General features: G+C 46.9%; 2 protein-coding genes and 1 long non-coding RNA gene across 5 annotated transcripts in view; 2 read left to right on the top strand and 1 right to left on the bottom strand.

The window, feature by feature from the left end:
* The first annotated feature begins 62 nt into the window (after positions 1–62).
* On the top strand, positions 63–3065 carry kcnj8 (potassium inwardly rectifying channel subfamily J member 8). Its single transcript, XM_029164221.3, has 6 exons — positions 63–965; positions 1441–1589; positions 1673–1833; positions 1919–2058; positions 2323–2539; positions 2614–3065. The coding sequence occupies exons 1-6, from the start codon at positions 613–615 to the stop codon at positions 2875–2877; spliced, it is 1284 nt and encodes a 427-aa protein (XP_029020054.1). The 5' UTR covers positions 63–612; the 3' UTR covers positions 2878–3065.
* A 2908-nt stretch (positions 3066–5973) lies between these two features.
* On the bottom strand, positions 5974–13328 carry LOC114861761 (uncharacterized). Of its 2 annotated transcripts, XR_008695784.1 has the most exons (4): positions 13198–13328; positions 11404–11494; positions 7931–8040; positions 5974–6418 (listed from the first exon to the last, which is right to left on the bottom strand). It is a non-coding gene; the product is annotated as an uncharacterized LOC114861761 (long non-coding RNA). The 2 variants fall into 2 exon arrangements; XR_003786861.3 differs by lacking the exons at positions 11404–11494; positions 13198–13328 and adding an exon at positions 9955–10133.
* The window catches only part of plxnb2a.1 (plexin b2a, tandem duplicate 1), a 69853-nt gene continuing 56238 nt past the window's right edge, over positions 10408–24022 (top strand). For both annotated transcript variants that reach the window (XM_029161337.3, XM_029161338.3), the window contains exon 1: positions 10408–10798. The gene's annotated coding sequence lies outside the window, so the exon portion shown is untranslated. The remainder of the gene's footprint in view (positions 10799–24022) is intronic.

Consider the following 24022-nt stretch of genomic DNA (forward strand, 5'->3'; position numbering starts at 1 on the left):
GGTCCAGAGGTTTTTCCACGCTGAACGTAAATCAGTTTACGGACAGAAATATGTAAACATCAGTTTATTTGGGCCTTTTTGAAAGTGTTGACTAAACACAGCGCGCGCACGCACACGAGTGGGAGTTTTTTTCTTTCTATTTGCTTTCCAGACTTCCAGACAGTAGCTACAACCTGTTTTCTCCTCCAGTCGCGCATTTGTCGAAGGACACTGTAATTTGGGGCCTCGTTTGCCTTTTAGTTGTGTATATGAACAACCGATAATGGGCATCGGTCTGTTTTAAACCACCACTGATAGTTTAAACGCAGGGGGAAAGTTCCTGTTCGTGTTTTACAGTGGTCTATGAAAGCACCAGCGCCGGGTCGGGCCGGGTCTGACCGGGTCGGACCGGGTCTGTACTCTGGAAGCTGGACTACGTCAACAGATGAGCGGAGACCGGCCCAGATGTGAGCTGAGCAGAGGCGGTGCGCTGCGCTGCGGTCACTCCGAAACGCACGCTGATGCTGACACAGGAAGACCCTGCGCGTATCTGATAGTTGCCGGCGCACCCGTGCGTAAAGACGCGCCGAACCCGACGAGCGTTTCTAGGGCGCAGCGCGGCGGCGGTCGAAGATGCTGGCGAGGAAAAGCATTATCCCGGAGGAGTTCGCGCTGCCGGGGCTCGTGTCGCGCGTGCCCCGCAAGCCGGTGTTCAGGGACCGCGTGAACAAGGCGCGCTTCATCGCCAAAAACGGCTCGTGCAACCTGGCGCACAAGAACATCCGCGAGCAGGGCCGATTCCTGCAGGACGTCTTCACCACGCTGGTGGACCTGAAGTGGCGCTTCACGCTGGTCATCTTCACCACGACGTTCGTCAGCAGCTGGCTGCTCTTCGCCATGGTGTGGTGGCTGGTGGCGTTCGCGCACGGAGACCTGAACCAGGAGCAGCGGAACGCGACTCAAAGCTACTGCGTCACCGAAGTCAAGTAAGTAGGACGGACGCGGGACGGTGCCGTTATTATTCGGCAAGCGTCGGCTTTGGTTGGTTATTTCATGGCACTGGGATCCACTCTTTCCTTTTAAATCCATCCTCGTTTGATCCAAGCATTTCCACGTCTCTATGTCTTGTTTATCCTGATATTTTCAAGCACGAAACGGAAAGAAGACGCGCAACAATTACGGCAGGAAGTGGCGAAAGTTAGTCCGTCTGTTTTCCCCCATCCGTCTTTATTGTTGCCTCACCTCCTCCTGATGTCAGTGTCTGTCCAGGACCGCACAGGTTCATGCGGTGACACTGTAGGAAGGGGCGGACCCCAGGTTGGGACTCAAGTCCCAAACAAAAAGTAGTTAAAAGTTAAGAGAATCAGCAATGTGATGTGGTGAAACCTTAGAAAGAAAGTTAGTGTCCACGCTCTTCACACCAGCTACCAATGGTCTAATGTTCTGAATGTCTCTCCTGAGGTCGTTCACCTCCGCGTTCCTGTTCTCCATCGAAGTCCAGGTGACCATTGGCTTTGGAGGGCGGATGATGACGGACCAGTGTCCGATCGCCATCGCGTTCCTCATCCTGCAGAACATAGCTGGGCTCATCATTAATGCTGTGATGCTGGGTAGGACCCAACCTCGCGTCACCTCTCGGTTTCCAGCAGGCCTGTTGTTGGTTCACGCTGCTGTCATGTCCCCTCCTGCCCAGGCTGTATCTTCATGAAGACGGCCCAGTCCAACCGTCGAGCGGAGACGCTGATCTTCAGCCGCCACGCCGTCATCGCTGTCCGAAACAACCACCTGTGCTTCATGATCCGCATCGGAGACCTCAGGAAGAGCATGATCATAGGAGCGACCGTCAGGCTGCAGGTCGGCGCGGTTTAAACCCCGCTGCTGCCGGGGAGCCACCGGTGGCACGTGGTCAAGGCTGACGCCTGTGGTCGCTGCTTGGCAGGTGGTGAGGAAGACGACCACGCCGGAGGGGGAGGTGATCCCCATCCATCAGATCGACGTGCAGACAGAAAGCGCCGTGGCCAGCAACAGCCTGTTCCTGCTGGCGCCGCTCATCATCTGCCACGTCATCGACAAAAACAGGTGCGCAGACGCGGGCGCCGAACCGGAGGCGGCCGCGGGCTCCGGGGAGCGGACCGACTCCGAGCTCCGGGTGCGAGCGTGGACGCGGAGCTGTGACTCTCTGGCTCCATCTGCTGGCAGCAGAGGACCAGCAGCAAACGCCTCACGCTGACACCTGGGCTCCGACGGGATTTGAGCGAATCCGTGTGAAGTAGGGTGGTTGGGGATGACCTCCCGCACGCACCCGGGTGAAACCCGTGTCTGCTCTGTCTCTCCCTGCGACAGCCCGCTGTACGACCTGTCGGCCATGGAGCTGCAGTGCAGCGACCTGGAGGTGATCGTCATCCTGGAGGGCGTCGTGGAGACGACGGGCATCACCACACAGGCCCGGACCTCCTACATCTCCGAGGAGATCCAGTGGGGCCACCGCTTCGTTCCCATAGTGACGGAGGAGGAGGGCGTGTACTCCGTGGACTACTCCAAGTTTGGGAACCTGGTGAAGGTAGGGCCGAGACGCACCGGCTGCTGCTCGTCCTCGTAGAATCCAACCTATGCTTTGCTTCTGGCGTCCCCCAGGTGTCGACGCCGCTCTGCAGCGCCAAAGAGCTGGACGAGACGCCGTCCATCCTGATCCAGACCATCCAGAAGAACGAGCTGTCCCACCAGAACTCGCTGAGGAAGCGCAACTCCATGCGCCGCAACAACTCCATGCGCAAGGGCGGCGGCGGCGGCGGCGGCGGCGGCGGGAGCCTGCGCAGGAACAACTCGGGGCTCGCCGCGGCCAAGGTCCAGTTCTACACGCCCACGGACGCCAGTAAGAACCTCAACGCCGTCACCTGACATAAGGCCTGCCTCCTGCTGGGCCTGAGCCTCCTGCTGGGGAGGGGCCTCCTGGGTGTGGGTGCGTCTCCTCCTCTGATGGGACTCATTCTGTTTCTGTTCCCCTCCATGTCTGAGTTTGTCTCCCAACACTTCAACTGCTAATGTCAATCATTAAACGATTCGCAACCAGCTCACACTTCACACAACTCGACTTGGCCACTTATTTGTCCACTGGCACAAAGTGTTCAGGAGCATCGCGAGGAAACCAGAGCTGCACCCTGGGTTTGTGTGAGAGGGTTCAACAAGTTAGATCTCATCTTTAGGAGGTTTGCATCCACCTGCTCCTGCAGCAGCGAAGCGTCAAATCAGACTCATCCATTCCCAAATCAAGCTCACGATGAGGAGTGTGTTGTTTCCAGGGACGCTTGAAGGTTAGCAGACAGCAGGAAACGGCTTCTTATTGAAATGTTCTGCTTGGCGGAGCTGGTTATTCGACAGCACTGAGCCGTTAAAGGCCGTAATGAAGGGGCGTCAGTCTGAGCGCGACGCGATTCCTGTGGATAAAAGCAAATTAGGTTTTAATTGTCAACGCTACCAGATGTGAGAGAGGCGCAAAAAGGCAAAGCAGCGTGTTTCCAGCCACAGTGGTTCTGTCAGTGCCAGCACTTACTGGATCAAACCAGATTCTTAAAGGTAATAGTTTAAAGCGACCTGAGTTCAAAAGTGCACAAAAGTATTTGTCCACGTACTTCTATAGACTGTTAAAAAATATACTGCAGAATTATTTGCATTATTCATTAGTAATACTAATTCTTTGCTTGACCACTAGGGGGCGGACTTGCATTATTTTATTGAAGTAAAGCAGAGCACCTTTTAACTTGTCCACTGCTGTCACCCGTCTCAGGTCAGCTGATGTGAAGGAAGGCTGCTGGGTTTTACCAGGAATGAATGAAGGAAGGTGTGTAGGTCAAAGTAGAGGTCGCAGACGAAAGCAGCATCCTCACACACTGGAACATCTGGCAGAATCTCATGGCCTCCACTAGTGAATTCACTTTGTTGTGACTTCATTCACGAGCCGGTCCTGCTTTTCCTCACGCTCCAGGTCTTGGGATCACTGGGAAGCAAACGCCGTGTGGAGCGGTGGTGCTCAAATGAGTCACTGTGTCGACGGAGGAGGATTAGATGTATGAGTAACAGCCGCAGTCGCCTCCTTCGCTCACTGTCGCTCTGCTGCATTAAAAATGTGCAAATTTAAGAGAAAAAAACCCTTTTAGCACATAAAAGCCCAGCAGTCAGCAGCTTCAGCGCTCCCACGTCAGCGTCGGCTTCCAGGTGCTAATGTTCGTCCGGCCTCGCGTCGGCTGCAGAAATCCTTCCTCCAGGAGCGTTTCCCATGGTTTTAAATGCTCCCGTCAAATCCAGATCAAATCAGCATAAATTATTCAGCACGTCCCGCGACAGGTGGAGCTGCGGGACGACAGAGCCTATATATACCTGTCACCCATCTTGTTAAATATGAACAAATCGGCCTGTGTTTACGAGCAGACTTGGACCTTGGGCCGGACTTGTGGGGATGTGGTGCTTCTGTGGCAGAATACTAAACAAGGAATTTTTTTTGGAGAGGGGGGTTGAACACATTAGCATGAAAACAAGGCTCTGGAAAAAATCCCTGCAGAGCAATCCACAGCCATGTCCACAGCAACATGCGCTCACACACACAGGCACAGACACACACTCTGGTCTTGCTGGCAGTAATCAGAGCACAGTGTGTTTTCCTCGGTGGTGTAATTCATCAAAGTGATGGCTGCCAATGCGCCTCAGTCAGCCTGACAGCCACAGCTAATCAATCACCCGTCTACCTGCTCTTTGTTTCATAGCCTTCTGCAGCCGCCGCGCACATATTTCACACGCGGGCTCTGTCCTGCACGGTCACGCCTTCGTGTGGAGCAAGGCACTGAAACAGGCCGGGGTCAGGGGTTCAAATCCCTGACTGCAGTCTGAGGGAGTGAGCAGTGCGTTAGCTGACGTCGACAAGCTTCGACAGGTAATAAATTCATAATCAATACTGTTAACGAAGTGTTCTGTGTGTGGATGGACTGTACTCCAGCCCCACGACAGCGCCGACAGCCTTCGTTAAGCACCTCAATGCAGCTAAAGGATGAAACCTAATTACAATCAGGTCAAATGTGGTCAAACACTAACAACCGAGTGCAGCATTTATCTGGACTCCACTGGAAGTAGACTGCTCCAAGCGCCCCTTGGCCACCAGTCACTCCATCAATAGCAGCCTGCGCTGCGCCTCAGCGGAGCATCATTAGCAGCAACAGTTGGCAGCGCTCGCAGGATGAATTGTGTGGTGGGAGGCATTTTAAAGTGCGGCCCGATTAATCTTTCCCGGCGCATCGGCCGCGTTGTTAACAAGTCCAATATTGACGTAAGTGAGATATTTTATTTGTTCCTTAATGGACTGGAGGATTCGCTCAATTTGTTTCTTCCATAATTGCAGAGAAGATGAAACCAGTTATGTATGAGTCTCTGCGATCGATACTCGCTCTCCCTCTCGTCCTGCATCCTGTTCACGGGCAGCGTCAGCACTTTAACCAACCTGTCTGGTGTCTGAGGCTGAGAAATATTCAATGTCCCTCATTATTATTTTCTAATCAAGGCTGTTTTTTTCCATTTTTATAATAGTTAAACTAATGTTTTAATCAACCACGAGTGGAAATAAGTTTTAGTTTTAGCATTTAAGGAGTAGTTAAAGGCTGCAGTGGTGGATCATTGCCTCCCGTCTATGAAGCGCTGCTTTAAAGACGCCATTACAGAGACAGTGAGAGAAAAGGTCTCCACACAGAGTCAAATGAAGTGTGAGGAAGAAACTGCTTCATTACGCCAGGAAGGAGTCGATGGGCTTTTTAAATAACCTCCTGAATGCGCATTGGATTGTCTCACCGTCGTCTCATACCTGTTGCATTTCATTGTCCCCCTCTGTCTGACACATGGCAGCACTTGCCACTTGAAAGAGGCCGGGAGGTGAGACAGGCGGTCGAGGCAGATGGCCGCCCACCCTACTGCATTTACTGTAATGAACTCTTAGACCGGAAAGTGCTTCTAGCCCATGTGTGAATCAGTGAATTCAATAAAATAAATGAAACTGAACTAGTCTTTTAGCTTTAGAACCACTCCAACAAATGTTTGATTGTCAGGCGTTGGCAGACTTCAAACTCTCCTGCACGGTCCCCTTTGTGTCTTAGGATACTTCTTTTATGGCATACTGTGTCATTATATTTCCTCTGCGAGATGACAGCACAAGTATGAAATACTGATTCAATCAAGGGGTCAGTGCAGCAGCCCGGGAGCTCCACTCAGCCACACGTGGCAGGTAGCGTTTACGACCCTCAATCAAATCATCATGTTTCTATTTGTGTAGTCATTTCACCGGTGGAGGCGAGACAAACGCGTCAGCGAGTGAGTATGGGCTGCAGAAGCAGAGATTACCTTCACGCCGATGCAGCAATCTGAGCTGCAGGTGACAGTTCCTCCAGTGCAATTACGAATGGATCTGAAACAGCAGGTAACACTTAGCTCAGTCAGTTAATGGCGTTAAGTTGATCCAATTAATAGTTGAAGGAACCTGCAGCAAGTGCAGACTTTCCCTGAGGGAATGAGAGGAAATAAAGCCACATTATTATTGATCCCTGGCAGAACAGAGCTGATTCTATTTGAATGCTGCTTCTGTCAGGTTTGCCTCGAATGATTATGGGAATTTTGATTGGCTGGGACAGGCAGGAGCGTTTATTGCACATAAATTGAAAGTAAACTGAGTTAGATTGGCAGCTCCGACGGAGCGGAGTATAATATAATATCATCTACCGTCTTGCTCTCTGGTGTCCTTCAACAGGACAGCGCTCTCATTTACATAATTCATAAACTCACACACACACTCACACACCTTTGGGTATTGTCATAATGAGATGTTTAAATACATTTCTCAGCCCACACTCCCACAGCTCAGGTCAATAACACTTTGGACTGTGACTCCACTGTTTGTTTCCTGTTTCCCATCAACCGGTTCTTTAAACTCTGATCACTGTAACCAACTGGTGACACGATGGGGATTTTCATCCAGTCATTTGAGACAGAGTGGGTAAATACCAAACTGTGTGATGGGACGGATGGATGGATGGATGGATGGGTGGATGGATGGATGGATGGATGGATGGATGGATGGATGGATGGATGGATGGATGGATGGATGGATGGATGGATGGATGGATGGATGGATGGATGGATGGATGGATGGATGGATGGCTGGATGGATGGATGGCTGGATGGATGGATGGGGAGGGGCCATCTGATTAACCCCAGCGGCAGCCTTGTAGTTTTTAATCCCTCCTGATCAGAACTGGGTGAACCCCACTGGCTGACAAAGCAGGCATTTTGGAAAATGTGATGATTATTTCACGTCATAAAGCTTCTTTAAATCCACAGCTTATCTGCCTCTATGCTAAAATAACCTTTTTCCGTTCGTCTGGGGACTACAAGACAGCATTCGATTCTTGTCTGAAAGACCTACGCTGATGATGTCGTCTGGAGGAGCAGTAGTAGATTTTTCTCCATTTTCTTAATAATCATACTGTCAATACACAGTCTGTGAGAGATCGTGATGGAGTGTAATTTCCCATAATCCGATGAACTGGCTCTAGTTTTGAGTGCGTATGGAAAGATGCAGCTGGGGGCTATGAACTAATTTACTTGGAGGTGTCATTAATTTTCATCAGGATACATTTCAATGGAAGTTAATTGTGTTTTTGCAGAACCAGTGACATACGGTGACAGGCTGCATATGCCAACACGTCACATCTCTGAGTTTCATAAGAGCAAAGCAGCATATACTGTGTTTTAATGATGCAGCCTCTTAAAACAAACAAATGTGCATTTTTGTTCTTTTGATTGTTCAGAACTTCCAGAAAACACTCAAAACTATTCAACACAGAGCACAAAGTTAAGGGTGAACATCTGACAAAGACAGAGACAGGGAGACCACTCAAATGAGCAGGAATGTGTGACTCACCAGACAAGCAGGCATGTGGAAAGGTGACCCAGACTCCAGGGGTCAAAGGTCAAGGGTCAGCATCATTGAGTGAAGGCAGATGCCGCATGTGTTGGGGCAGAAGGAAACATCTAAACAAACAGCAAAGTGGAAAGTCTTAATGTTAGAGCTGCTGCTGCTACTTCCACACATTTATTCTTTAAAAATGAGAGCACGACCTCAAATTGAGATTTGAGTTTTCTCTTAGTGATTAGAGACATTTTTAACAGGCTGGATGTTAAAGGAGCGTGTGTCAGTATTTGCATACGCTTTGTTTGACAGCACAAACACACTCACACAGGCCACTGCATTCCAGCGCTGTGTCTAACAGCTCACTTAGCAAAGCAACGAACCCTCCATGCAACACACACACACACACACACACACACACACACACACACACACACACACACACACACACACACACACACACACACACACACACTCTCTCTACAGATAATTAACAGGTCAGGTGAACATTCACCAGCCAGGAGGCTGACAGACGGATCATTTAACCAGTCAGTCAGTAATTCACAATTAATGACTGTCACAACACACGCACGCACGCACACACACACGCACACACACACACACACAGTCACGCATACAGTACCATTCACACCCTGACTGTGTGGTAGCTGGTGACGAAGCTTATTTCATGGTTTGAAAACACGGATGATTAAAAACAATACTTTTAGGGAAAGTGATTAAACTGAAGGAGACTTCATGAAACAATAAACCTTTTTTAATTAGTGCTTCATCACCAAAATACTAATTTCTTATTTTGGAGCTTAGCAGACTCCTCGCAACCGGTCAGTCTTGCAGAGCTGTAATTATTTGGAGAAATAATATTTAACTCTAACATGTTTGTACTTGTGAAAACAAACACAATTTGCACATGTTCATTTCCACTTCAGGGACTAATAATGTTTTTACTTACAGTTTCTAGCATTTTAAACAGTAAAAATACATTTGTTCGAAAAGTTAAATGGAAATTGTTTGATGGGATTCAATGAGCTTGAATGGATGCAAAGTCCTCATCAGATCCATTCTTTGTGAGTTTGGGCTTTTTTCATGGGATCGTAGTAAGAAAGACTCACACATCACCCGACGTGAGCTTGAAGAACCCTTGAACTTCTTTACACTCCTAAACACACACATGCATTCACACTCCCAGCTCACTCCTGCTTCTCCTGCAGAACTGCCACTTCTTCTAATGCACTGATGCCTACTGTAACATTCAGTAGACTTATGAAACAAAAGCTCCGGCCCCTGAATGGCCCAGTGTCAAGGATTACTTCTCAGACAAATTCTCCAGCAACAAAGCCTCCATTGTGCTCCATCGAGCCCTTGAATTAGTAGTGGGGGAGACTGAAGCTTAACTGGGCTTGACAGTGCGACCACTCTCCCAGACCTCTCTGAAGATTTACACCGATTCCTCCCGCCTCCACTGCATTAATAACTAGAGCAAAACACCAGACAGTAAATATGTATGTGTGTAATGAAAATCAAATCCATTTATCTCCGGAGTATTATGTATGAAACTGGTCATAATCTATTGATAAGTAGATTTCAATGTAAAGCATGGATTAGGCTGCAGCTTCAACATGTGGGAATAGCAGAGATTTCTGGGGGTTTCTATCAGTCTTGTTTTCATAAAAATGTTAATTTTCTGGGTTGTATCATCGCTCATCTTCACATCATATTACAGTAGTTTCTTGCTTTCTAAGAATGTCTTTGACTTTCTCTCATGGTCTTCAATTTAAACCCAAGGGACTGAGTTTAACTGACACAGTCAGGTCTGAAACGACACAGAGCCCGGTTTCCTTTGGCGAATTTTCAAAATAAAGCTAATTCAGGACAAGACGCACCTTTTTAATTTTAGTAAAGCTCAAATAGCAAACTGTTCCCTGTGGTGACGAAAAGCAGTTCGTTTTAAAGACAAACATTGGCTAAGAAGCTTTAAAAAATAAAATAATAACAATAATAAGTAGTAAAATTTCAACCTTTAGTTTATGATTGTGTGCCTCCATTCACAGTACCAGTTCCCACAGTACTAATGTTCTGAATCCTTTCAGCTCATAATTAGACTTGAATGACGCAGTAGGAGACCCAGATCCAGACTGCTGCAGCAATTATACATATCATCTGTCTTGGGAATGCTACAGGGTCTCCAGGGAGCTTCCGGCAGACTAATGTCTCTGTAGTTAAAGCATCAAACCACCTCTGGGATCTCCGCAATCTCAGTCGTTGGAGAGTCCACGTCCGCCACAGGCTTTTATTTTGAAACGAGTTCAACGCGCTTCTGGCGTTATTGTCGGTCTCTCGCCAGCTGTGTGCTCCTCCAGACGTTGGGGGAGTTGGTGGCGCGAGGACGAGGAGGAGGAAACGGGAGGAAAGTCTTCTCGATACGTCCCAGTGTTGCGTTTTCAGCGGCGCAGCTCCTCCGCTCGATCCGCGCGCGTCGCATCCACACGGGAGCCGGGGCAACGCGCGCGCACACCGCTGCCATTAAAACCCGCCTGCGCGCGCGTGTACGGGCGCGCGTGTTAGGCTCAGTGGCGAAATACACCTGAGCATGTAGTGCAGCGGGTTCCGGGGCGTGGGAAGGACGCAGAAAGCCGCTCGGCTACTTATTTGTCGAGGGAATATTGTTGGAGCAAACTTCGGCGCCCGCGCAGCTGAGCCTCGCTTCGGTTCTGCAGGCGTCTTCACACCAGGATGTGGATTTGGGAACTTTTTGAAGGTGACTCCGAGTAGCAGCTTTGCTTTTTAAACTTTTCACATCATTGGGGACTATAGAGAGACAACGCGGCGGCAGTGATACAGATTTCAGCGGTAAACCCAGAGGTAAGCAGCTCCTGTCGCTCCGTCCTTACTTTCTTTTTTTCTAGACATTTCTTTCTGTTTTATTCTGAGTTTCGGGGAGCGTAAATGTTCCTCCTGTGGCAGCTGTTTCCCAGAGATTTAAACCCAAGGACGAGCTTTAACGGGATTTGACATTTTTGTAAATCTCGTGTTTTCCCCTCAGTCTTGTCTTCGCGTATTTGTAGGACGTCACGCCGAATTCCGCTCGCAAAACCACAATTTTAACGTTTGATCGCGTTGTGTTAAATGGCGCAAACATATTTTAACTTAATTTATGACGGGTTGTATTACATGTGTGAGTGCTGCATTTACGGCATGTGTGAATTTTGAAGAAACTTTATAGATGTAATTCCATTTCCAATGTGAAATCAACGTAACGAGTGGTGGATCGTGGGTTCGGAGTGCGGCGGATCTTCCAGGGGGCGGGCGTGTTTAATGACATAACTTTTCAAAAGCGGTTGTTTGACGGTTTATGTACCAGCCGAAACAAGTACTAGACACAACTGGTTTGTGATAAGGTTGAACCTGTTTCGGAGATACGCGTCTTTGTAATTAGGCATGATAGTGTTAAATGTAATGATTCTTACATGGAGTCTGGCGTGTTTGTAGGGGAGACTTTGAACGTGGTGGGACAGTCCAATACCCAGAACATCTGGATCTTGAGTAAATGGGCTGGCCCTGCTGAGCAAATGACAGCATCTCATTAATGGGTTCCAGGAATGACTTTACACAGCCGCATTTACAGCAGCCGGACATGCTTCAAACATTTACAATATATCTTTCTAATGTCCTCATTGGTCGAAGGGGCTCAAGCATTGCATCAGCAGTCATACAATGATTATACAAAGTCAAATCTTTGGCTCCAAAGGTCATGAAAACACAGTGACCCCTCATCCAATGGTGCAATGATGACTCTTTAACAACTGCTGGTGGGCTTCTGCTTTCAGGCAAGGCTGTACATGATTGGGGGGTGTAATTACCCATGGTGTCACTTAAAGGATTAGTTTTGCCTCCACGCTGCACCTTGGAGCTCTGAAGCCATAAAACCATTACTCCGTTTAGACTTGAGTTGTTTGATGGCATGCCTAATATGCCGGTTCGATCAGTGGAGCGTGGCCTTTCAAGGCTCCCCGAACATTTCATTGTCATGTTTAATTTAGTGCAGATACCTCTGGGATGCTGGTGCATTTTGGAGCAAATTCTAAAAACCTTCTTTTTTTTCTTCTTCTTCTTTTTTGAACATTTAATGTACACGTTAAAAAAATCTAGTCTCGGCCTGATGGATGGACATTTGTCCAAACAAACACTCATGTTGCCTGTCTATGGGTGTTAAGGAAGTAACTAATCTAATCTTTCCTTTACTGTACTCTAATGACCCCGGGGACAAACTGTATAGTGTTTTTCACAGATTTCTTGGACTCAAAGAAGAAATTTTACTGGTTTTTGTTCTTTTTAGGTCCAGTAGAACTGACTTGGTACCTTGTGATATACGAAGAAGGAATTCACAGCAGAGAAATATAAAAGGGCATCAGCCTCCACTCACTGTATGCATGTATTCATATGATAGTCACAATCGCTGAAGGTCAACAGGTTTGCAATGGATTTTGTTTGCTAGCACAGCTCTGTGGTTCTTCATATTGGCCTCTGACTTCATGTCTGTATTAGCCTTTTTTTCCCTGAAGCCTCCACAAAACCAGTAACATTCCAATGCTCAAAATGCGATGGGAAATTATATGTGCAAGACTTCATAGGTAGCTGCTGCTCGCTGAATCACAGCAATGGTGTTTTAGGAAGGGGTGCATTTCCTGTGATGAATGTTTGGATAGCAGTTATGGCATACATAATTGTTGGTTAGTTTAACACAAAGAAACTCCTTTGGTCAACTAATAGGCTATATGTTGTTTAATTTAATATATGAAACTAATCTACAGACTATGGCCTAATGCTAAGTTAACTAGCCGCATGTTGTTGTTGTAGTAGTAGTAGTAGTAGTAGTAGTAGTAGTAGTAGTAGTAGAATTTGTGGGTATTCGTCTTGCAGTCAGAGGTTTAGAAACCCAACATGAAAGATTCTACCATGGGTTGTTTCATTAATCATGCTTCGGTTTGTCCAATTAGCAATTGAGCTAATTAATCGGCAGTTAGCAAGCTAGTTAGCTAAGACAGTGGTTTTCCCTTTCTTCAATATCTCTTGCTTGAGTTGCATCAGATAATCAATTGCCTTTTTAGTTTATTTAAACCATTAAACATTTTTTTAAATATATTAGCATTAAGCAGTTAGCTCACCACATTTTGGCGCCACCAGGTTTTTGCGCTAGCCTGCTTTGCGTGTAATGTGCCGTTGTGTATTATGTACTTACTGTATGTACTGTTGAGCTTTACCTGAACTTAGCTTCTTCATTCTTGGGCCATGTGTCCGTACAGTACATTTGCGGTATTACTTGGTGTCAGGACATGTTGAGCATGCTGCCCATTCTTTACCCAGCCTGTGAGTGACTGGATATCTATTAACTTACCTAAATTTATTTATTCAAAATTAAAACAATAAACTGTCTATATCTATGTTGTCTCCAGCCGTACAGGAAAACGGCGACCGAAACCTGTTTGAATGGTATGCTGGCAGCTGGTTGAGTAACTCTGCCGCTGTCACAATAAGGCGTCCGTTTGTTGAGTTTGCCCTGGGGCAAACGACAATGAGACAAAACAACGTTTGGAGTCACATTTCATAAATCCAGTATTGCTTTAAATGATAACTAAACATTAGAAACGGTAGGTTTTGCCTCTGCCATATTAATGCACCAGTGTTTTTCAAAGCTTCCCCCAGTGTGACACTGTCAAATATAAGTGGTGTGTAAATACAGACTAATTAAAAGCATAATATGCTTTTGAAACTTAACAAATATGTATTTCCTGTTATTTGTTACAAACAGCGAATGTTGATATAAAGGAACTTCATAAACAAAGTATTCTGTAGATAACGGCTTTGTGCATAACAAAGCCATTCACTTAGAATAGTTTAATTAGCTGATTTTAATTAGTTTATTCGTTGTTGGTGATGAAACAGACACTACTGACCATCTGCTGCCGCACACTTGGTTCACACTTTCTGCAGCATGTGTTGAGCCTCTTGGTAAATCTGGCGACTCTTCCTTTAATTGAACTTGGTTAATTCCATGTAAAGCGGTGTACGGTGGAATTTGTTTTCTGCTCCATAACTTCAGTCTTGTATTACAGTTTTCTAATGATCTAGATCGAGGGTCTAGAAACGAAAGCCCCCACAGATAGTGTTTGTTTTACTCATGTTTTTGTACAGTATCGTATCTTCTGTGTTCAAACGCCAAAATAAGCAGATATTTACATGTCTGGCCGCTAAACAGTTGGAGAACAAGGCTAAAGAAAAAGCTGCTTGAAAGTTTTGCCTGTTTATCCAAGTTGCAGTGATTTAACACAGGAAGAGAAAACGAACCCTCTGAGAGTGAAGAGGCAAAGGTCACCAACCGATAGAGCAGCCACAATAAATTCATATACACTCCATTTATTTTCAGTCTCAGCCACCCACATATTTATACATGTATTTGTGTGTTTTTTTTCGTGTTTGTGCCCCCCCCCCCACACACACGCAGTAGTAGGATAATGTGACTATGATACAAACAAATGTCTTCTTTTACCCTTAACAGATGTTTTGAGCCAGTTTCTGGCTGTGTTTAATTTGATATGTAGCCAAAAGCATTGTGATTATTTTGTCTTAAAGTTCTCAGTGGCCTATTGAGGATTCGCTCTATAAGCAACAACTACATTGTGCTGTAAACGCAGTTGCTGACTGTGGCTCCATACCCATATATACTGTACTACTATAGATGTAGTAATATTAAATGTCACAGCAGGATTTATTCTTTCAGGGGAAAAAGCAGGAACTTGTGACTAAGGTTTGCAACACGCGCCTTAGCAACACGTGCCTTTAGTTAAACAACTTTCAGTTCTTGCTTTTAATAACATTTATACTGATTCTGTATAAATTTAGAAACTCATCCAGCCAAAACCAACCACGAATATCATCATTAATGACACATCATGAAGTGTGTTGCAGTGCAGGAAATCACCTGGTTGCTGTTCTGTAGTTTTAGTGTTCGTGCTTTGTTTGTTGGTCCTGACCTTTTGATCACTTTGTCGTCCCACAACCATAGAACCTGCTGATCTTTCTTCCCACTGTTAAATATTAGTATCAGAAAACCTCACTCTGGTGTTTGGTGAATAATAGATGAGCCCTGTTTTTATAAAAATAAAATAAAGAAGAAATGCTGTTTTGTCTTTTTTGTTTTTTTTTGGCTCTTTGGCTGTTTGCTGTTTTTGTTGTTGTTTCATGATTTAAATTTAATGCAGTGACCTTTTATGACCTTTAGCCATGTTTCTGTTTCTTGTACTAATTCAGCCTTGGTCCTGAAGTTGTTTTTTCCTTTTTTAAGATCAGACAATTTTCATTTGTAAGACATCCGTAGTAATTTATTACTTACAGTATGAAGCTGGTTCTCCCTGACGTCCCTTCCTCTAACACCACGCCTCTGCTTCTCTTTGGCAATGTGTGTATTATTTACAGCTTTGTTTTGATTGTCTGTTTATTGTCTCTATTTGAACAGTGGTTCAAAGTCTCCAAATATAATTGTATCATAGTTTCTGTTATTAAGAAAAAGCTGTCGGACTTTATCGCAGAGCAGATTGGGTAAATTGGATCAGTCATAGCAAACGACCCCAAATAATCAAGTTTAACCACAGTGTTGGTGGCTGTTGGAGGCAGAGGTGTGTGTGTGTGTGTGTGTGTGTGTGTGTGTGTGTGTGTGTGTGTGTGTGTGTGTGTGTGTGTGTGTGTGTGTGTGTGTGTGTGTGTGTGTGTGTGTGTGTGTGTGTGTGTGTGTGTGTGTGTGTGTGTGTGTGTGTGTGTGTGTGTGTGTGTGTGTGTGTGTGTGTGTGTGTGTGTGTGTGTGTGTGTGTGTGTGTGTCCAGCTGTTAACGTGTGGGTCTCATTAAGCTGCTGTTATCAGGGACACTCCAAGTGAAGAGCTGTGATTTTCACCATCAGCTGTGGCCCCTGTGCTTTGCATATAATGGAGCACTGTTAAACATTTAGTTTTAAGTATGTCCCATCTTTATTTTTTTTTTTACTGTAAAGGAACGTAAACACAACTAAAAAAATCAGTGTTCATTTGTCAGAATTGAACCTCCGCTCTGCCCTTGTGCTCCTTTGTGCTGTGAATGGATGAGAACTCCAGCACTACAAAACATTATTGTGTCACTCCATCACTTTGACAAGCACCCAGTGATGAATCCATGTGTGAGCACGAGAAGAAAAGCGTCAAACCACATCTAATTCCTAATCAGTAACACTGATGAATAATGGGGCTCTGCGAGCTTTTGTTCTGTTTTTTTATTCAAGGCAATCAAGAAAAAGCTGTGTCAACCTTGACTTTCTACGAACGAGCCCGTGTACCTGTGAGCGTCTGGGGTCGTGTCCTGCGGTCGGTGCGAGTTCTGTTCTCACTTCTAACAAATGACCCTTTAGTGACCTGGAGGAACACATGTTCAGGCTTCGCAGGGCGGATCTGGAGCCTGAGCGGCTTTGTTCTCACTTTTATGAGAGCGGGGAGGGGGCTGCTGGGGCGCCGCTGTGCATTTAGCACGACGAGACTCTGCTTTAACACAAATGGTGATGTTGAGAAAGCATAAATATTAAAGCAATTGTATCGCTGAGCTGAGATGTATATGGATATTCTGTCAAGACGAGGTGTTTTGCAAATGAAATGATTTGTCAGGTTTGTCAGAATGGCTTCTTGGCTGAACTTCCCAGGAGGTCAATGTCTGCACACTGCCAACCCATCAGGCGTGATTTATTACCCCCCAGATGCCCTTTAACTTCATCATCATGACTGCTGATACATATACACGCTTCCCTTTTATACCCCTCAAACACACACACGTTTACGACGCCACGTACTTTATGGAGGGCCATTTAGCAAGCGGGGCTCCGCTGGCTGCGTCTGCCGCCGCATTAATTCAGGGTCGTGTCAGTCAGGCTGCTCGGAGATGTGAGGCGTCGATCTCCGGAAAGACAGAGCAATCATTAAAGGGATGAAAGGCTGCCTCCTGCTTGATGAAGAATAGAAAACATGAAAAGAGATGCAAAGACAAAAAAAAGCCCGGGGGAGGAGAGCTACAATGGGCCTCTGTCTAATGACTCCAGCCAGCATTTACAATTTCTATTTAATTTCATACAATGCCTTTAATTACTTGCCATTCTAGGTGCTTAAGTTTATTGTGTGAGCTTATTACAGGGGGCTGAGGGCTCATTATGCACAGGGATGAATGCAGCTAGTTTTCTTACATGTACAGTAGAATGTTGTTCTTTTTCTGTAGGGGCGAGCAAAGTTTGTGATCTTATAGGATTGTGTAAGTGGCTGGTGTGTGTGCAGGTAATTAGCGCTATAGCGTGAACTCTGTGCAACCGCGCGGGTGTAATTGATGTTCTTGCAATAATAGCGCGCACATTTAGGAAAACGCACACTTCGTGAAGGCTGAAATCGAGATGACGCGGAGTAAAGTTAGACGCTGGCACTCGGTGGGACAGAAAGGTCACCAATCTGCTCGTGTTGCGGGCTTTTCTCCGCTTCGCAGCCGGGCTCTGAATCGGCATTGGCATTCAGCTCCAGAAGGCAGAGTTGTGTGAACGTGGAGCAGAGCAGCGCGGGCGTGCTGGCGAGCGCCTCGGAGTTCACACTCTGATAGTTGGCTTCCAGCTGGTAAACACAGTGGCACATTTAGCAGCGAAAGGGCCAGATATTTCCCTCAGGGCCGTGGAGATGAAAAACAGAGCTTAAGGTTGGCAAGTGTTGCTGCACCTAAGGTCCAATTCATGCTTTCAACCCATTGGAATATGCCTGTGTGATGTAAATTTCATCACCCCCCAATCCTTCGAGGGTCCGGGCGGACTCTGTGAGGATGCTCGCGTGCATTAGAAACCAGATGCTTGTTTCATCCAGTGTTTGCGACCCAAATAAACTCATGCTGTTATGTATAAAAAAACAAAACCAAACAGAAATGTTTATATTGCAAACAGCACTTTTACAGTTTTTCCCCATTCAACAGCAGCAGCGTCGCATTCGCTAAGCCACAACACAGTCCCAGGGTCTAATATAATTAGCTACTGGATCTTAGAAAAACCCTCAACCCCAGAGCTCCTCCGTCAGCCAACAGCCAAAGGAAGGGAACGCTTTGTATAAAATCATTATAAGATGAGTTGCTGCCGCTGTTATTGATGTTGCATCACTGCACTGTTGCATTGCAATCTCGCTGCTTTTTATATTTCATCCAAAAGCAGCGCTGATAAAAGAAGTATGCACATTATACGGAAGTTAATCCATCATGCGCTGCTGGTTTTTACGATGGAGTAGTGACAGACCAGTGAACACAACTTTATTTACTACATAATAAAAATGTGACAAATTGACACGTCACATGTGAAGTGTAACTGTGAAGCTGATGTGTCTTTAGATGTAACCGACTGCCCACTGACTCCATGATGAGGCCCTGCTCCTCCTGTCCAGGTCTCAGAACCCCCAGTCTGTCCAAAGAACCTCTGCTGGGGTTGCACAAGCCGGGGCGCTCCGGGTGGTGGTTCCAAGCCCCGTGGAACATGAAGACTTGCATCGGGGTTGCATCAGGGAGGGCATCTGGCGTAAACACCAGCTAAATAAATGTGCGGACCCCGATCCAGTGTGGCCGACCCCGGTGGGATTAGCCCAAAGGACAAACATGCGATAACACAAAATTATATTTTATTTTGGTTTTATCTGCACTGAGTGTGTTGGGACATAACAGGAAATGAGCAGAGAGATGGAACTGATGGGGTTTGTACTCTGTGTCACGCTTTGGCGCAGCCAGGAATTTGCGGCTCGTTAAAGAAGGTTCACCTCTGGATCTGCAGGCCAACGAGACGCTGTGGTGTCAGTCCAGTGCTGGGTCACACACACGTATGAGAGCCTGTCAGTCAGCGTTAATGAGTAACTTTGGGCTTGGCTGCGTGTTGCCAGCAAAGCGTGTGTGTCCAAAGGTTGTGTTTGCAGTAGCCATGTCTGGGCCCGTGTCTGCTTTGTAGGTGACCTGCTCTGCATTAGCAGGTGACCTAGATCTTATCAATGTCTCCGTATTCTGGGGAAAATACAGTAAGGGACATCATTATTTTGTTACAGTGACGTTCTCTACGATTCATCCACTGGAGATCAAGAATGTGTATCAGCTAATGCGAGCCACAGTGTTATGAATGAAAACCCGGCTCCCGACGTCTGGAAGGTCTGTCTTTGGGAAAATCCCTCATTTGGACCTGAAGCCGTGTTTACCCAGGCTGGATGCCATGCATACTCTGCCACTGAATGGTCGTCTCTACTTTTACTTCCTCTGTTTGTGTGGGTTTTCTCGGTTTCCTCCTCCTGTTATCCACTGTCTTGCTCTCCCTCTCTCTCTCACCCTTATGTTCATATGTGCTGAATCATTTTGCTTTAGCAGCACTCTTGACGTTGCCGCCATGTGGCTCCGGCCGGTGCCACATTGTTCCCGTCTGGGTTTGTTCTTCACGGCAGGGTCTGAGTCACCGGCTGCCGGTTCCTCCCCCTGCCGGGCAGCTCCATACTCCGAAATCATTACAGTCTTTTAAATTGTTTCCTTCAAGAAAACCAGAATTGAATGAGTGAAGTTTGAACTTTAAACCTTAGTTTGTGGAGTGATGTAAAGCAGCACCGGCCCTGGTCCCTAAGTGGAACGTGGCCAAGGCGTTACCTGGAGGAGCGGTGTATCAGCCTGAAGGAATTTTAAACCAAGAGAGAAACTGTAAAGTCATCCCATCAATATTTAGGTGGCTTCGTGTTCTTGCGTCTTTGCTGGGGATTTCGGAGTTGGTAAACTACAGTGTGACCTTTTGGCTGCAGGACTTTCCAGCGTCTCTTACTTTATATTTAGTGGTTGACGGTTAGTGGTTTTATGGAAGCAGCGTAGGGAAAACACAACTGAAAGTGAAATAAAAATTGTACTTGGGCTTTGAAGCCTGTGTCGAAGACTGACGGGTTCGGATTTAAAGTGTATTGCTTGTTCCTGCATGTGAAGGTCAGCAGACTGTCGGTATTTGGAGGTTATTGGGCTGTAATTAAAACCATTTGTCACATATTGAGTGTGGAGTCAACGGGGGTCCAGCGTACTGTATCAGCAGGACGAGGCGTCTGACTGCCAGCTGTTCCACATGTCGTCACGTTGGTCATTCTTCTTCTACCGTGTTTGCTGAGCTGTGTGATGATGATGATGAGGTGGGTGCGCTCCTGCAGTAGGTGTGTGGCGGGCGGTGAGCGTCTGCGTACACACACTCCAGCCTTGGGCCCGTTAATGAAGCCCGTGTGGCTACGTGTGTGTGTTCTCACGGCTGGAGTTTGACCTCTTGCCTTCACCGCAGGAAACCCCCAAACCACAGCCCTCTCCTACGAGTTTTCCATCTCTTTCTTCGTGCGACCGCTTAATGTCGGAGCTTTTTCCCACACGTCTCCGTTGACGCGGCTGTTTAGGTTTTCAGCTGCAATGTGCCCAGAGGCCTCGGCACAAATGAATATGCAAACGTGAGCTTCCGTTGTGTTTTCGCCGCTGCCCTTCTATCAGGGGTGAGCGCCGTTCGTTGTCTTTATCATGCAATCAACATGCATCAACCGCTTCCTGCACTGATGGTAATCATGGACACACACTGATTGTGGCAATCAGCTGGTGCCTCGTTTTGTGTTTAAGCCTCTGACGCTCCTTGTTTGTGTCAAAGTTGGAGGAGGAGACCTTCAAGGAGTTGAGGGCTTTCCGTCCAGTCAACTCGACACGGGTTCTTTTAAAAGCAAACGTGTCCCGTGTTGTCATTTTTCTTTGTCACATGCGGTGACTCGCCTTGTTTTGACCTGCGTCATCTCTGCTCAGTTAGAAACTGGATCAGCAGGTGTTAATGACCAAGAAACTGTCATTTCAAATCCACTCTTAGTCCAAATGACCACAGACGTTCATGGTCCACGGAGGATGAATCAAATGATGGCTTCAGTGTCTTACATGCTGCTGTACATGAATGCAGTGTGTTTTTCCCCTGCTGGCGTTTCGTGTGCAGCATTCCTGTTTGTTTACCCACGTTCGTAGCACTCTGAGCCTCGCTGGGCTGAGCCGCGTAGCAGAGGCCCTCTGAGGTGAATCGTGGTTGTGGCTAGAAGGGTCGCCTCCCTGTAGCGTCCCAGTAATGTTTGTCAAGTGTTTCCCATTAGGCAGCGTGAAGGAGAGTGAGCGGAAGAACACAAACGCATCAGTGTTTGGATCCCTGAGAGGACCCACCATTCAGCATCTGCCGGTGCCTTTTACTACATGTGATGTTAACAGCGTGTCAGTGTGTGTGTGTGTGGTCCTAAATTGACCTGCTGGGTGAGAGTCTGTTCAGCTGTTCTCTCTCATCTCTTTAGGCTACAGTTGTTTGGTTCAGACCAAAGCGGAGCTCAAATGAATCCCGCATTCGATGGAAGAACCCTAATTTAAGCGTGTTAATGAATAACAAATGAACCTTTTTTGAGTTGTGTTGTTGTCTTGTGTGAGAAGCGCCCACACACAGCTGACATCTTGACCTTCTGTAACTTGAACGTCGGCCCACGTCTCAGCCACGCTGGTCTGTCTCCATCACATGTTCCCTTTTGGTCCCGTGCTCAGGTTTTGGCTGTGGGTCACAGCCTCAGACCCCGATCACTTGGTTTCTGAGTCACGCTGAGTGCGTCAGAGTGACATGAGGCCGACCGATGTGTTTTATTTCAACATGCAACAAGTACAGTTTACACTACGCACGTCTGCTGGTTTTGAGCACATGTCATTTATATTTAGTTTAAAATGAGTGGTTCTAGTCTGAGCTGTGCGTCTGTGGGTGTGTGTGCGCTTGTGCTTCATTTCCTGTGCGTTGGCCTGTTGACCCTCCGCATGATTTGGCTCCTTTCCTTGCTTTTGCGCCTCCGCCTGCTTGGACTCTCTAAGTTCTCAAACTATAGATTTAACAAGAACAACCACCAAAACACAAAGGAAAGCTGCTCAAATGAACGGATCCTTGGGGATGAACTATGTATTTAGCACTTCAGTATGTTCTGAATGTGAGACTCCGCAGCAACACTCACTTGCTGAAGTTTGAAGTTGTTTTTTTTTTATTACTGATAGAACTTTCATTTCTAAAGACAAATACCTGGAAACTGTTGTGTTGTTGTCTCCGTTTCAAGGCCGCCGTGCAGCATGTGTTGCTGAGTTCCCTGATGAACTGACGACGAGGCGTCCAAGCTGAAGTGTCCTGCGTCGACGCATGAGGCGCAGAGGCCACGGTTGAACAGAATCCTGTTCATGAAAATTTTCTTCCGCGTAATGACGGTTAAATGCATAGAAGTGTAGAGCTTTTCATATCTCTTGCTTCTTAGCTTGAACGCTTTTGTTTTGGTGGAATAAAAGCTGAACCCATGAAATGAAAGCAAAAGCCAGATTTTCCCCGGAGCACTTGCACATCACGTAGTTGACACCAAAGTGTGTTCTCTGTCTCCGTTTGTGGTCTTCTCTTATGTGCTGTGTGTGTGTGCGTGCGCGTGTTCGTGTTCATTCGCGTGTGTGTGTTCACGTTGGGGTCGTTCTGACATCGCAGGCAGGAGCTGGTCTCGTGTGCTGGTGTCTGTCACCCCACTTGCTGTCAGTCACATGTAGTGATGTTGTACACTGTGGCTTGTGTAATCGTCTGACTGTTTACCACTGGATGAGATCTGAGCGCTTCTTACTGGACAAACATCCGCTCAGCATCTGGAGCTGAATTCCAGCAAGTCCGCGAGGAGGAGGAAGTAGCAGCAGAGCAAATAATTGCGGCAACAGATAAGAGGATGTCCGCTTATTTATAGGTTTAAGGCTCAGCTCGGCGAAGCCAAGCTCAGGGTGGGCGGCCGTCTGCCTCTGCTGGTTGTGGATGTGGGGAAACCATGGAACTAGGCTTTAAATTTGGGAGTAATTGGTTGAACCTCCATGAAAGGGGCAGCATTTATCATACAAGCAGAGTGGCATAGTGTTGCTGAGTGTTTCCCAGCAGCGTGGTATCAGTGCCGACGGATCCACAGAACGGTGCAACATGTTTTGTTTGGGCCCCGCTGTCTCTTCCTGTTGTGTTCTTCGCGACGCCTCACATCACTCGGGTTTTTCCTGGAGGTGTGTTTATCAGGAAAGAATCTACTCCTCCGCCTGCGCTTCCTCTCTGCCTTGTTCCTCACATTTCTGCATCTCATCCATTTTCTCCGTCTTGCTGTTTACGTGTGTGTGTGTGTGTGTGTGTGTGTGTGTGTGTGTGTGTGTGTGTGTGTGTGTGTGTGTGTGTGTGTGTGTGTGTGTGTGTGTGTGTGTGTGTGTGTGTGTGTGTGTGTGTGTGTGTGTGTGTGTGTGTGTGTGTGTGTGTGTGTGTGTGTGCAGTAGTAAAAGCCTGCTCCGGTTATGAGGTGATTAGTCATATGGTATCAGTTTATTTTGCTAGTAATGGAAACTGCTCGCTGCCAAAAACGTCTCTTTCGTTTTACATTCTAACTCCCCTCCTTCAGCTTTTCCTCTTTCATTTTCCTCCCATCCGCCCTTGTGTTCTCCTTTTTATTGCTTTTCTTTGCTCCTCTCACCTTTCCCTTTCCCCACCCCTCATTTCATTCTTTGCATGCCTCCTTTAATCTTCCATGCCTCTCTTTTCTCTCATAGTCCTAGAGGAAGGCAAAGTCCACAAACTCAATCTGCTCCTCACGGCTAATTAAGGGAACGAAACCAAATCTGTGGTTGAGTCACCAGTTGCGTCAGAGTTGAAGCAAGTCAGGGCGATTGTTTTGTTCCAGGTCGGCTGATAAATTTTCTCCGTGTGTCTCACCCCCGAACGAGCTTAACGCCGTGTCAATTAGAGAGGCAGCAGATAAACACCGAGCGTTTACATTACGCGACTGCGAGGCTGATTGTGGAGGAATGCGAGGACGTCTTGGTCACGTCAGCGTCGGACAGGAGGGATTACAGGTCATTCAGAGCGAAGCGGCAGGATTTAATGAAACGCAGGCATCCCAGCACACGCAGGAACTGGGTGAACTCATGGAGGACGTGTGTGTGTGTGCGCGCGCGTTTAGTCGACTTC

This window comes from Betta splendens, chromosome 9, assembly GCF_900634795.4.
Source record: "Betta splendens chromosome 9, fBetSpl5.4, whole genome shotgun sequence".
Classification (NCBI taxonomy): Eukaryota; Metazoa; Chordata; class Actinopteri; order Anabantiformes; family Osphronemidae; genus Betta; species Betta splendens.

Excerpts from the sequence above, each read along its gene's own strand:
- kcnj8 (XM_029164221.3), top strand. The coding sequence starts at position 613 with ATGCTGGCGAGGAAAAGCATTATCCCGGAGGAGTTCGCGCTGCCGGGG. Across the intron at positions 1,590-1,672 it reads CATTAATGCTGTGATGCTGG|GCTGTATCTTCATGAAGACG; the intron begins GTAGGACCCAAC and ends CCTCCTGCCCAG. Across the intron at positions 1,834-1,918 it reads GAGCGACCGTCAGGCTGCAG|GTGGTGAGGAAGACGACCAC; the intron begins GTCGGCGCGGTT and ends GCTGCTTGGCAG.